The following is a 13461-nucleotide window of genomic DNA, read 5'->3' on the forward strand; positions in this document are numbered from 1 at the left end:
AAGGACAATTTGGAGCTCATCTTTCATGAACCGCCTGCCGAGCTTCCTGACGACTTCGTGGTGTCGTACCTTGTGCTGAGCAAGAACGAGGAGGAGATAAAGAAGACCGCCAAGGGGCTCGACATCGGAACTCGCCTCTACTTTGTCCTCAACGGTCGAAACGATCACGGTATCGTAACTCGCTCTCAGCGCACCGACCACGAAGGAGGATGGGACGTCATGGTGCTGCGAAAAGGTTCTGCTGTTTACCCCCAGGTGCCCTTGGCTAGCCTGGTCGAATCTAGTTCGGAATGGGGACTCGTGCGTCCCAATCGCCCCGACGATCGGGAACGCGCCAAAGAACGTGCGCTGCGTTTCAGCGAAGAAAACTCCCCGCAGCTGTCGTGCGCCTGGACGAGCCAATTGTTTGCACTCTATTGTCAAACTGGCTTCTACGCCAGTCTTGATGCGCTTGCTGATAGAGGTGCTGAACTATGAAGCTCTCTCTGCACTTCACCAGCCCCAAACCTGGTTGTGGTTATGTGGACCCACCCCGACTTACTTGCAGTTATTTGCTCCATGGGGCGTTGGGTTTGTGTGCGTTGACGACCCAAAAATCACTTTTGCCGGCGGACGAGAATCGGACCCACGGTACGCGCGGTTTATACCGCGGCAAAGTAAAACAAGTCGCGTTTATTCGATAAAAATGAGGTAAAAAAGATTGGCCGCAGGCTCTAAGCTGAGTCTCGTGCGTGTGCAGTGGGTTGGAGGCACACTAGCAGAGCACTGACGTTTCCAAATACTCACACTTGACGTTGGCCGAAAGGCGATGAGCAACCGTCACAAAGGATGGCTTGTCAGGAATGCGGCCTCCGTAAGCGACGAGCTCATATGCAAAACCACTCAGAAATTGCCCTATGAGTTGATCGGCGTCGATGTCGGGTGTCGTAGCAAGCGCGCGTGCGGCGACTCGCGCCACCTCGATGGAGACGGCACGCCGAACGGTGAAATGACCGGCGCCCCCTGGATCTCTGACGTATCGCGCCAAGTGGTAATTCCACATGGCTAGCCCGATGTTGCAAATCCGCTCTGCGAGCTCCGCTTCGTCGGCATCTTTGCCGCACTGCTGGTACCACAAGTCGAATGCGAGCTTGAGGTGGTAGGGTGAGCGGAGCAAATGGTCACTTTTGCTATCGCCTGTCGTCGCCTGTGCTGTCGGCGGCGCTGTAGATGTGGACGACGTCGATACGGTAGCCATGTGGTTGGTGTGTGTCTTCTGGTAAAATACACTTGGACAGCTTCCGTCCCGCTTTTTTATTTAGTCAAGCCGCGCACCATTTACCAAAAAAAGAAATTGCAGTGTGCAAGTTTTATCGTTGACCGAAGACGCTACTGCTGAGTAAAACTCCCAAAAAAAAGGAAAAAAAGCGAGTTGGCCATGGGGGCAGTAGGCACATGAGCAGCCCAGTTTTTATCATTTAAAATACAATCACACTACTCACGTTCCTGACACCAAGCAACGATATACAGTATGGCGGAAATTTTTAGATTTCGTCCCGGCGGCTGGCTGCGGCCTGCTCGGGGGTGCTCTTGTCGGCTCAACTGTCGCAGCTTTACGACGCCTCGTTCCCTACCGCTACTCGCTGCCGATTACCGCAGCATTGCCTTGCATGAGCGCGGCGGCAGCAGCATACGACCTAAAGTATAACGGTTTCCGTTTCAATCCCTACAGCAACCGCCTGGAGCCCTCTGAAAAGACCATCATTGCCACCATGGTGGGCGGTTATGCTGTATCATGTCTGGCCATCCTCGGGCTGTCGTTTGTATGGAGGCCTGCCCTACGGTCGGCTCGGCAATCGTACGCTGCAACAGCTCATCACACACGGGGGCGGACTCGCCAGAAACCGCCGCCTTAGTTAGAACTTATATTTTTTGGACACACGCACATACAACTTGGTCAGCGCGGGACAAGGCTGACGTTCCTAGCTGTTCGGTATACTCGGCGCGCGCCACGTTTGCTCTCAAAACTGGGCAATGCCGCCGTGCGCCCAAAAATGACGTGAATGCGCTGTTTTCAAAGTCCAACGGCGCCATACGGCAACACAAAGGAGAGCGAAACCGAGGACGAAATCGCTCATCATCGGTGGTTGATACCGGCCATGCGGTTCCACCTACTTTTGCGCGACAAGCGTTAGGCTATTCTCTTCGGACCTCTTGTCGGCCTGCGGCCGCACGGTCAGCGACGGGCATTCGCTCCTCTGTGGTCTGTACTTTGGCCAGAACACTAATACCGTAGCGCTCAACAAACACAATACACCCTTTGGTTTCAGCCAATGCCTGCCGAGCAAGCAATTGCTCGTCTTGCATCTCTTTAGCCGCGCTTGCCGTACTGCCAGCAGACGCCATGGCGAACAAGTGAGACGGGCCACTAATTTGGCGCTGCTTGTTGCCTCAAATAAGAACACATTGCTGGTGTCCATACAAGACCAATACTGGCAACCGAGCGGCCACGGCAAGACGCGCCAAGCACAACCGGCACGGCTGCCCTTCGCCTGTCGCCGGCCAACGCACCGTTGAATCTCGCGCTTGGCATTGCCGTCGCCACATCTGTAGTGCGCTGTGTAGAGGATTTGTGAGCACCACCAACCTTTGGTCATGGCTGTGTTGCGAACAAGCCGGTACTCGGGACTCGAAAGCGGGCGTGCACCTTTGCCCTTGCTCCACGCCGCCAAACGCCACGTAATCGACGACATCGAGCGTGACCACGACACCAACACAATACCTCGACCACGTTCACACTTGCGACCCGCTCCTCCTCGCGCCGACGGCGATGCTCGCACTCGCATGCCGCCAGCATGTTTTGTTGTCGCTGTTTGTGGCTGCCACAGCGCCAAAAGCAGCCCCAACGCGAGTACGGAACTTGGCGCTGGTTGACCGTGCTCACTGCTGGAGACACGCGCTCGCGCGCAAAAGTGGCTGACGCAGTAGATGTTGGGAGCACGGTTTTAGCGCCAGCCTCAGCAATGAGCACCGCCAACGTAGAGCGCCTTCTAAAATAAACACATCGCCAAACGCCAGCACTACGCGTGGCATCTCGCCCAGCCTGTCCTCGCGTTGCTGTCCCTAGCACCGCCGCCGCCTCCGTTACCCGCTTGTATGGCGTCGCTTGTTGGGCGCGCGAGCTCAACATGCCGTGCCCAGCGACGATATGCAGTGGTGGCTCGTCGTCATCGCCAACAGGTCTGCGCTAGCGAGGGCGAGCCACCAAGCCGACAACGTTTTACATCGGGTTAAAATATTGCGTAGAGCCAAGTCAAAGTGCTGCGCCACAGTTTTGCGTCGAGCCACAGTTTGTGTGTCAAGCCAAAATTTGCAACGACTGACCCAACAGAGGGGTGCCATCAAGCACTCGCCGCGGCTTAGCCAGCGCAGCTTACTCGATCGCGCACACCACGCGCGACCGACCTCGTGCGGCATATACTCGACACTGCCTGCTTGGTGCAGTGTCGTCACCGTTGTTTACTCTGAGTGATGTAATTGACGAGGCATACTCGGTGCCGCGCCGTCAACTTGGCGTCCTCGATGAGTCGCATGGGTTGGCTCGGCCTTGCATGTGTACGGTGGTGGTATGGTGCCGCACAGCGAGCCGAGTTTGGCGAGTCTGCATAGTTTATGATCGCCTTCGCCGCTCGACTTTCTCGCGTGCGCGCTCATCATCATGCCGATGCAAGGTCAGCATACTCGCGACGCTCGTACTCGCCCAAACTGTTTTGACCAGGTTATTCGGCGCTCGCAATTTCACGCTGCCGCGGCAATGCGGCGCACCTATAGCGCGCGCCCGCATAGGCTGCCGCGATGGTAGCATACTCACGAAGTGTGTGCTCGTTTATGCTACCACGACGAAGTTATTTGGCGTACTCGCAATGCTCGTCCGCGGCGAAATGCTGTTATGCACACTTCATGGCCTGGTCAGCGCAGCCAACATTGTTGCATTCCGTGCACTGCCTGCTTGGCTCATCGTGCCCGGTATCATACTTAACGCAGCTCGGACGGCGCATAGTCAGTAGCATGTGACATGTGACTACGCACGTCGTCAGAAGAACAAGTTGGGGGTCTAGGCCAAAACTCGACGGCACATCCCCACAACTGAGCTTCGTCGTTCGTACTCACGCTATGGTGAGACCCGACGACATGGTCCAGCACGACTGCCGATACCCGATAGCGTGAACATAGCGTGGCATATCTTGTGGTGCAGTGCGGTGGTGGAGACTTGTCAGCGTGCCGCAACAAGAAACAGCGGCCAAGACCCAGCAGCATAGCGATGCCCCGTAGCGCGGGAGGGTGCGGGTTATAGACACGGAAGAGAAAAAAGAAAAAAAGAAAAAAACAGACCAGATGATTTTCGGCATTTTTTTACGACATGCTTTCTTTTCGTATTTCTCGGTGTGCCCAAAATGGGGGGGGGGCTGGATGGTCGCTGACGGTCGGTCGGTCAGGTCGAGCGCCAAGGTCTCGTGAGTTTGGTCGGCGACCCTGGTTCAACTTGCTTCAGACATTGACACGCAAGTGCAAGATGATGTTGGACACACGGAGGACAAAGTGTGAGGAGAGGTCTCACCCAAGCAAAACGCCAAACGCAACTCGGGTCGCTGACCACCAACGCTCGCCCACCCGTCCTAATGCCAGTAGAGGAGATGACTACGAGATGCGCACACAGCGACCGTCGTGTCGGAATCGAAATGTCATCGGAGTTGACCTGTTGGCGAGTAGCGAGGAAAAACCTGGTTGTGTGAATATGATTGGCCGATCTGCTTTCTTGAGTTTACCTAAAAAAGGCAAGATACAGTCGACAGGCGCGATTGGAGGAACCGGGACTTGGACATGACGGCAAGACTGAGCAGAGGCGAGCCAGTGCAACGCGCAAGCTTAACCTTGCCAGCGCGGCAGCGATCGCAGCACGACGGCCGGTTCAAACGAGCGAGCCGATGAGAGGACGCCTCACGCGCCCAACGATGACACTCTGACCGCGTGCGCAGTGTTGTATATCTCCAAAACATGGGCCAGCGCTTCGGCCGCGGCATCCAAAGAGTCTTGTCCCTGCGCGGTACTGGCGACTGCCGCACGCACTACCTCTAGGTCGTGGCGTGCGAGATCATGCTCGGGCAGGAGCTCTAGGATCGGGCGGCCGATGTGTTTCCCACACTTTCGATCACACGGGCTACCGTGGGCGGCAAGAAAGGCGTACGCGGCCGCGTCATCAGAATAGATTCCGTCAAACTCGTGTTCTTGCGGCACTTGCGAGGCCAAAAATGGAGCCGCCCAGTTGGTGGGCGGGTAGGGCAAGCGCATGGCCGGTTCGTCGGGAGTGTATCCCGCATCGAGGAGCGCCTGGATAACATCAAATGCCCTGTCCACGGCAGAGTCGGACAGTTCCATGGGATTGTCTGGAGCATGTCGGGCGGCCGCCACATACGTCAGCGAGTTGCGGGCGACGGTGGGCGGATTGGCATCCCAATGGTCGAGGACACGGCTCCTTGGGGCGTGAGAGAGGAGAGCCTGGAGGGTCGGGATGAGCCTGGGACTGAAAGGTTCGAGCGCAAACCAAAACGGTTCCCTCGTTGCAGGATTCGCGCGCTCGATCGTGTCCACGAGCATTCCGTTAACAATGGTCTCAGTGGTCGGCCATGGAGCAAAGCGCGCTCGTGCCAATGCCGCCACGAGATCGGGGCTGCCAACCAGAGTCGCGTTGGTGGTCATTGTTGGTGGTCATTGGCGGCGGCGGCCTCGCGAGAAGGTCCATCCGCCAGCCTAATTCACGCCCTGACCCCACGTTGGGCGCTTTGTGCGGCAGCGGCATGATAATGGGGTGGTTGAGGCGACAGAGCGCCTCGGCCGTCGTCTGTATACCCGCGGGAGAAAGCCGTCGGAATACCTAGTCCTGATCAAAGAACCTATCGACCTCCTTGAGGTGCTGGGCAAAATCGGCGGCTGCCCACACGCGCTCATCATCGTCAAGCCGCTGCTTGGGGGTGCGTGCTGCCAGCCATTGCGCGTAGAGATTGGCTAGGGCAGGCTGCTGCGTACCACCACCGCGAATGGGGTTGTCCATGGCATCAGCGATCGTGACCCCTCTGATGGTGCCGCCCTCGGCGACATAGTACGCCACCTCAGCGGGCGAGTACCCCGCACCGAGCAGAATGCGGGCGACGCGCAAGCCTAGCGCAATGTCGCGCTCGACGACGTCCCGCCTTCGTCTGTTGAGCATCCGACTGTTTTCGTCGAGTGCCGTGCCCAGGGCGAGAAGCGGGTTCGTTGCCGTCATCGGTAAGTACGCGGACCGGGGGAAATAGGCCAAGATCAGCGCTATGACTGCCGACAGTTCGCCCTCCTGTCGACGACCGAGCCTGGATTGTCCTCGCTCCAACAGGCGGGCACGAACGTGATCCTCACGATGTCGGCTGGCCTCGAACCGATAGCCGCCGTCAGCAGTGTATCTGGGTAGGGCCACGGTTGAGCGTCGGCTGCGATTAGCGTATTGACGCTATGGAGCGCGAGCGCCGCCGCCGTTTGTTCCAGCAGCGTCGTGTACCGATAGGGAGGACTAAAACGGTCCTCGCCATACGTCGGCACTGCACGGGAAACGTACACGCGCGTGTCGGCGAGTCTCTGTATGGTTGGCATGAAAAATGGCTTGTTGACGTCTATCATGCCGGTAGACAGGATTTGATCGAGCGCCGTAGCGTCGTCCATGGCGATGGCGCGCAATGCCGCCATCATACAAGACTCGTAGCGGTCGCAAACAAGGGCTGCACCCGTCGCGCTGACCTTGATATCGCCGTCGTTTTGAGTTGCGTGCTCCATTTGGGGTTGGTTAATTTGGCAACCGAGAAGCGTAGCGCAAACAATACGCCCCTGCCTGTAAATGGGCGCATTGTTCGAGAAGCCACCCGAGAAATTTTGCCACGGCGGCGAGAGCAAGACTAATGAGGGAAAACAGCTTTTGTTTTGGGATCATGGCTGGACAAGTCCTCACAATAATCCGAGAGCAATGCCCAGTTCTCCTGGCATATTGGCGTCTCTTGCTCTTCGTTTCTGTACGACGTCGCGCTCTGTGGAAGTTGATCACCTACTTTATGCGGGCGGCGCCGCTGGTCGGCGCTACCTTGGCACGCCCCGCACTCACGGTGCCGCTTGCCGTGTTTGGTCGTGATCCAAGCGTTCTCGGGTTGCACTTCTGTGCGTTTCACAGGACTTACGGCGGTGTTCAAGGCCACTGTATTTCGGGGTCAATTCTTCTTTTAATAACAACCCGACCAAGTCGATTACAGCTTGTCGAGCCTGAGCGCCCTCATGTCGATCTCGACGCAGCGGGTCTTGTTGCCGCGCCGCACATCCACCATGTAGGCACCCCTGCCGTAGGACATGGACTCGATCAGGCCGAGCAGCTTTGTCAGCTTATCCTTGCCACCGAATGAGCGCGCGATATCTGGGGGCGGCGTCGGTAGGTTGCACTCGACGTCGACGGTGCGATTGCCATCCATCCACCACTGGAACGTCGGCTTCAATGGTCCTAGAAGTCCGTCGGTGCCAAGGATTGCCGTCTGTATGTGGATTTCGAGGTCTTCGTGCTCGATGACGTCCTCGTCGCCGGCGCCTTGTCCGACCGGCTGGGCTTCGCCCACATTTTTGTAGATCACGCTCAGGCGGAAGCGCGCGCGAGTCGTACTTTCCTCGACCATGTGAAACAGCGGCGGACGCGGCTTATAGGCGCGCAACAGATCAAGCAACACATCGCCGTGGCATCCCGCGGGCTTGCACCAGCAGCCCATCACCTTGCCCTCCAGCTCGGGCAGGCTGTGGTAGAGGCGCTCGCTGCGCAGCACGTGTTGGCGGTATCGCGCGAGGTTGGCCGCACGCTGCTCATCTGTCGCGTCGCGTGGTAGAAACTCAGGGTTGGCCCACTTGCTCGCTGCCAGGTCCCACCCGCCTCGCCTGCACTCGCGGCCGATGTAGACGTCGCATCCCTGGATCAGACGCCCGCTGGAGCGCTTGAGGCACACGACGCGCGCATGTGCACGGGGCCGCTTGGTCACGCCGCCACTATCGGGCGTGTTGCTTTCGCCACTATCGGGCGCGTTGACGTCGGGGTAGCTGGTCTTGCGCTTGAGAGAAGCTTCCGTGTGCATGTGTGTCTCACGTCCTTGGAGATAAACAAGTTTGTGCGTTGTTGTCGCTCCGAGTCCATCGCAGCTGTGCACCATCCGCAAGTGTATGCGTGCACGCGCGACCGAGTGCACTAGCGTAAAAAGGCTCCGGCGATGGGGACATAACGCTAGCCAGCGACGCCTACATGAAAAACGAGCTAAAGTGCAGTCAGTAGCCCTTTTCCAGCAAGGCGCATGCCGGCGCCATCGCCTGGCGCAATGGGGTACTGTTGTGGCAGCGTGCCCAAATGGCTGCGATGCTGCACAAGAGGCCCACAACAAGATTCATCGGACTGAAGTGCTGTCACACAACACTCGCCTCTCTGACAAAGCACGCGGTCAGCACGTAAAACTCGATCGTGTTCTAGCCGAGAGAACCGACACCAGCCGTTTGACCCCAAAAACTTATAGAGACACGTGCCAATAACGTACAGCCCGCGCGGATGGTAATAGCGGGCCACGTGCGCTTGTGCGTCAGAGGCCTCATAGGTGTGCTCATGCGTGTGTTGCTCCCATGACATGCGTCCACGAGAACGGCTATGCCACCGGCGAGAACACGTTCGAATCGGCCTACTGTCCCAGCGGTGTCGCCCGCGTATGAAGTCACTGTCCAAGCGCGCTGCGTGGGCTGGTTCGGTCGACACATTGGAATGGGTTGACGCCGTATGGCCGGGGTCGGCGGGCGACGACGCTGTCTTTTGTGCTGCCATTGAAGGCAGCACACAACCGTACTCGACTGGCTAGTCGTCAGACATCCGTGGATGCTCCAACAACAATGGTTTTTACGACATTGCGACATGGCGGCGTATTTCGCATGTGCTCCATTGCTCTCGTGCGATGGATTCGCGACAAAGAGTACGAACGGTCTCATCTGTTTGAGCGTTGGAAGCAACAAGGCACGGCGACCTCCACTCCAACTCGGACGAATATGGAAAACTAGAAACGGCAACCATCCTGCCGCAGCAAGGCGCAATAGTCGTCGGATCGGACCCGCGCATCGGCAACCTTTGGGTGGTCGGCACGATGAGCGATCGGACCTTGGCCGAAATTGTCGACCGTGCTCAGGTTGCCGAGGCGCCCATCTCGCGCCAACAGGCCAAACGATGCCGGAGGACACTCGACTGCGTTGCGATTAGGCGCATACTGGCCACGTCCGAGGCCGAGGCCGCCTTCAAGGCCCACTTTGACAGCGTCGTTGCCGCCTACGTGTATGGCACGTGCCGAGAGGTCCAACGCCGGACGGGCCTGGCGTTGCCGCGATTTACGTCCATGGATGACGTGACGTTTTTCGTCCTGCCCGACTTTGGGCGCAATCACGGCGTATGGACCGTGGTGGCCAACATCGAATCGCCTCGCCTAGAGGCGCTGCTTGAATCAGCGGGCATATAGCCTTGTTGACGCCGTCTGTGTGCACCCGGCATCAAACTGAAAGAATAGGAATGAAATGTTTATTGTGGACGAAAAGGACGGTTGTGTTTATGCGAAAAATACGTAATAGATGTCGATGGGCACCAACAATGGCGAGAGCATCATATAAATGCCCCACGTCGTGGTCGACCATATGATGTACATGAGTGCGACCGAAGCGCACGAGGCATGCGGTGATGTTCGGCACTCGATCCCGTGGCACTTGTCGTGCAGTGTCCGGTAGCGGAGACTGTCGATGCATCCGTGGTATTCGACAGCCACGCTCGTCACGGCGCGATAGACTACAAAGCCAACGCTGTAGACGCCGTAGCCCACGAGAACCAGAATGACGACCCACACGAGCGCACAGGCGAGCGCCCAGAAGACCCAGCACAAGGCATCTAGCGCCCTTTTCGTTATCGTCGTCTCTGTCGTTGTCGTCGCCTCCGTCGCGCCAGACGGTTGCCGTTGGAGAGCAGGAGGTTGTCGGGGCATCGCAATGTCTGACGGCAGTATTGTTTTGTTCGGTCTGACTTGGCCTTTTTTCTTTGTTGGCGACATTTTGCGATTGGACAGCGTCATCCTTTTGCGCGATTGGCTACCGAAAGAATCTGTTGCCGTTGGTGCGCTGTATGATCGCCTTGCCTCCGCGAAGAAAAAGGGGATAGCAAAAGAAAAAAAGACCGACACCCACGACCGACAATGTCCATTCGCGATTTGCCGCCCGAACTCTTGTCGGCCATCTTGGCTCTTGTCGGCGATCGCGATTTCGTCTCGTGTCTTAAGGCGGCACGACTCTTTCACCTCGACGAGCCAGCGGCATACGAGACCACGAGACTACTCCCACATTTTTCCCGCCGATTGAATGAGTTCCTTTTTTCCCTCTTTTCACCCACAACACCTACACAGAAAGAAAACAAAAAATTGTCATCAACAATCGGCAGGTCGCCGTATAGAGTTGCCGCCTCTAGCGTGCCTTGGTCTCGTAAGAAAAGTGCAAAGAAAAAGCGTCGACGGTTTGGCCGCCTGATGGTGCGCGGCAATGAAAGCCGACGGGTTGCGCGGCACCGGCACGCCTTCGCAGCGCCCGCTCTCTTTGAGGAACAAAAAAAGCAAACCGCCTTGTTTCATTTTTGCGGCACCGATACGCCAAAAAAGAAAATAGCGATACGGCACACGAGCACCTTACCCGGCAAACCAATCAGCGGCCGACGTCGAAAAAACCACACTCTACGCTTGGACGCACCGTCGGGTTTTTTTCAGAGACGCTCATACAAAGAGAGAGAGAGACTAGCGCGTCGCGCCTGCACCGTTGATATCTTTTTCTTTTTGCGCACCTGCACCCATGTCGTCTCGGCGTCTGCTTTTCTCTTGGTCCCTATGCGCGGCGGCGATATGCTGCGTGGTAGCGTGGGCGTTCGCCGTCGGGGCGCTGCCGTGGGTCGACGACCATGCGCGGTGCGTCGCGGTGGCGCTAGTCTTATACGCGGCGCTTTGCCTCGCCAGGCTCGCGCGATTCAGTCTCGTTACTCGCACGCCCAACGATGCCTCGGCAGCCCGACCGCTCTCAACCGAGCCACCCGACGTTGTCGAGGAAACCGAATACACGCGCCGCCGACGGGTGCACGCAACGACCCAACATGACTCGGTCGATCTGACCTGTTTGCCCACGGCAACTCTCGATGCCTGTCCGACCGACGCTGACATTGCTCGCGCCTCGTCGATTCCGGCGCCTCCTCGGCCGCCCCCTTTGTGTCGCGTGCCAGTCTACGTCAACCCCCTTTGGCGGCGACGCCTATGTCGACACGGTGCCGCGCGGTGCGCTGCTGATATGCGATCCGCTCGCCGCGCCCGAGACGGCCGCCAAGTGGCGCGCTCTCAAGGCCTCGGTGATCGACCGCTTTGGCGGAGCGCTCTCTTTTGCCCTCTTGTGCAAGACCCATCCCAACTCGATCGACCGCAAGCGATGGCCCTGTTCCGACAGCGAATCGCTTGGCACAGTTGCCATCGACGACATAGGATCTCATGTGCGCGGCCAGGTCGTCAAGCACGTCGGGCGTTGGACGGCGCACGGATACGCCATCGTCTTTTGCGCAAAACAAAAGACAACGTTCGAGGGCCTATGGGAGCGCGGCACGATGACACATGGTTACTTTCGCGGCTGGTCCCCGTCGAGCCGAACTTTTGCCTGGCTCCGGCGGCCGGGCGGCAAGGTCTTTGGCTGTTTGTGGCACACGACGGCGCCCGACGGCAAATCGCGCGGCCACATCTGCCACTATGTGCCGGCATCTCATCGTGATCGGTTCGCGCGTCGCGGACCCCTGCAGTATAACATCGACACAATGCCGCCTCTGTGCAAGCCGGATGCTGCCGACGGCATTTGTGTCTGTGGTATGACCGGCGGCGATCGCGTCTATCTGGCTCACCGACCCGATCTGGGACAGGTGATCACGCGCCTCAAAATCGCCTCGAACAACGGAGCATGGGGATTCGATACCGACATCATCATCGAGGGGTGCGAGTGGACGGTCATCGAGCCTGTCGAGGATGCCGTCTATCAGGGGCGCGTATTGTATCCGGCCGATCCTCGGTCGCGCCAGTTTGACCAGATGGCCGAATACGTGCTCTCGGGCCGCTCAGAGCAGGCCTTTGGACCGGACCAACAGGCTGCCTTTGTCGCCGCCATCCGCGCCGTCATTGCCGCCAGAGACGGCGCTCTCTAGGTGACCTCTTTTACTTTTTTGTCCCATCGCGATGCATCCGATAGGACAAATAGAGCGATCGATTTCGACTTTGCAACACTGTCTCTTTGTTGTCTGGCTGGCTGGCCGTCGACCAGCATTAGTCGCGACATTCCCGGCCCCCAATGTTACCTTGTTGCCAGCGGCCAAGTATTGCATAGGGCATAGGCAGTGTGCAAACTTCCTCAGCCCATCGGTCTTACACAGAGATTGCACTTTCGCTGCCTTTGATCGAGACCCCCTGCGGCACCACAAGCTGGTAGAGGGCACCGACATTACGCGGTGGTTCTCTTTGGTATGTGGGGGGCGCCTGCAGTCGTGCCACGCCGCGCTCATCGTCAAATACGACCGGCTCGATTCATGGCAGGTCAGCATACTCAACGAAGACGACCTGGCCGATCTGCCACGCAGCGCAGAGGAGAAGCAGCAGCTTCTATTCTACGCGCGCGCCTTTTCTCACTACCGCACGCCCTCCCCCTAATACCCTTGCTGTCGTCACTATGTTGGCTTATGCTACAGTGCTCCACTCTTCGAAACAGGTTGGTACGACCTAGCCGAATCTCTCCGCGTCGATCCGAACGAGCTCACACCAGACGAATGGTTCCGCATCAGCCTTTTGAACGAGTACGAGCTGCGCAAGTATGGGAACGTGCCCACGGAGGTGGCGGCCTACTATCGCACATGGTCTGGGCGGGCAGTGCGACCTTACGTCAAATTCCTTTGTTGAGAAAAAAGAAGCACTCACAACAGAAAATACAGATTGACATTGGCACTGGTGTGCGAGGTCGCAGACCAGCAGAGATAACACAGTAAAAGAGTGCGCGATAACATTAAATCTGTGTGCAAACACCGACAGTTGTTTGCCTCCTGCTTTCCTGGCGCCGATCACCGGTAAACGTCCGCGCCATCGACGCAAAGGCGGGCGCCCCACACGGTTGCGATGGAAATCGAAACACATCACGTAACTCCCGACGGTCACAAGGACAGGAAGCGAGCGCGCATCGCGTCGGAGGCACATGTACTGTGCGAAGCATCCTCGTTCAAGCCCGCCGTTGGAGTATTGCCAGACGAGGTGTTGTTCGAAATCGTACGGAGGTTGCCCTTGGCCGATCTGGCGGCGACGGCCACGA

General features: G+C 57.9%; 5 protein-coding genes across 5 annotated transcripts; 2 read left to right on the forward strand and 3 right to left on the reverse strand.

The window, feature by feature from the left end:
* Positions 1-4977: 4977 nt before the first annotated feature.
* On the reverse strand, positions 4978-5736 carry ACA1_020630 (uncharacterized protein; the record flags this gene model as incomplete). Its single annotated transcript, XM_004336153.1, has 2 exons — positions 4978-5076; positions 5107-5736. The coding sequence occupies 2 exons, from the start codon at positions 5734-5736 to the stop codon at positions 4978-4980; spliced, it is 729 nt and encodes a 242-aa protein (XP_004336201.1).
* A 175-nt stretch (positions 5737-5911) lies between these two features.
* On the reverse strand, positions 5912-6840 carry ACA1_020640 (uncharacterized protein; the record flags this gene model as incomplete). The annotated part of the gene is given in 2 exon segments (XM_004336154.1): positions 5912-6367; positions 6379-6840. The coding sequence occupies 2 exon segments, from the start codon at positions 6838-6840 to the stop codon at positions 5912-5914; spliced, it is 918 nt and encodes a 305-aa protein (XP_004336202.1).
* A 461-nt stretch (positions 6841-7301) lies between these two features.
* Positions 7302-8165, reverse strand: ACA1_020650 (uncharacterized protein; the record flags this gene model as incomplete). The annotated part of the gene is made up of 1 exon (XM_004336155.1): positions 7302-8165. One exon carries the CDS (start codon positions 8163-8165, stop codon positions 7302-7304), a length of 864 nt encoding a protein of 287 aa, XP_004336203.1.
* A 1041-nt stretch (positions 8166-9206) lies between these two features.
* On the forward strand, positions 9207-9572 carry ACA1_020660 (uncharacterized protein; the record flags this gene model as incomplete). Its single annotated transcript, XM_004336156.1, has 1 exon — positions 9207-9572. One exon carries the CDS (start codon positions 9207-9209, stop codon positions 9570-9572), a length of 366 nt encoding a protein of 121 aa, XP_004336204.1.
* A 1469-nt stretch (positions 9573-11041) lies between these two features.
* ACA1_020670 (uncharacterized protein) lies at positions 11042-12313 on the forward strand (the record flags this gene model as incomplete). Its single annotated transcript, XM_004336157.1, has 3 exons — positions 11042-11048; positions 11147-11211; positions 11357-12313. 3 exons carry the CDS (start codon positions 11042-11044, stop codon positions 12311-12313), a joined length of 1029 nt encoding a protein of 342 aa, XP_004336205.1.
* Positions 12314-13461: the final 1148 nt, after the last annotated feature.

Source organism: Acanthamoeba castellanii (assembly GCF_000313135.1).
Source record: "Acanthamoeba castellanii str. Neff unplaced genomic scaffold scf7180000084060, whole genome shotgun sequence".
In the NCBI taxonomy this organism is placed as follows: domain Eukaryota; phylum Discosea; order Longamoebia; family Acanthamoebidae; genus Acanthamoeba; species Acanthamoeba castellanii.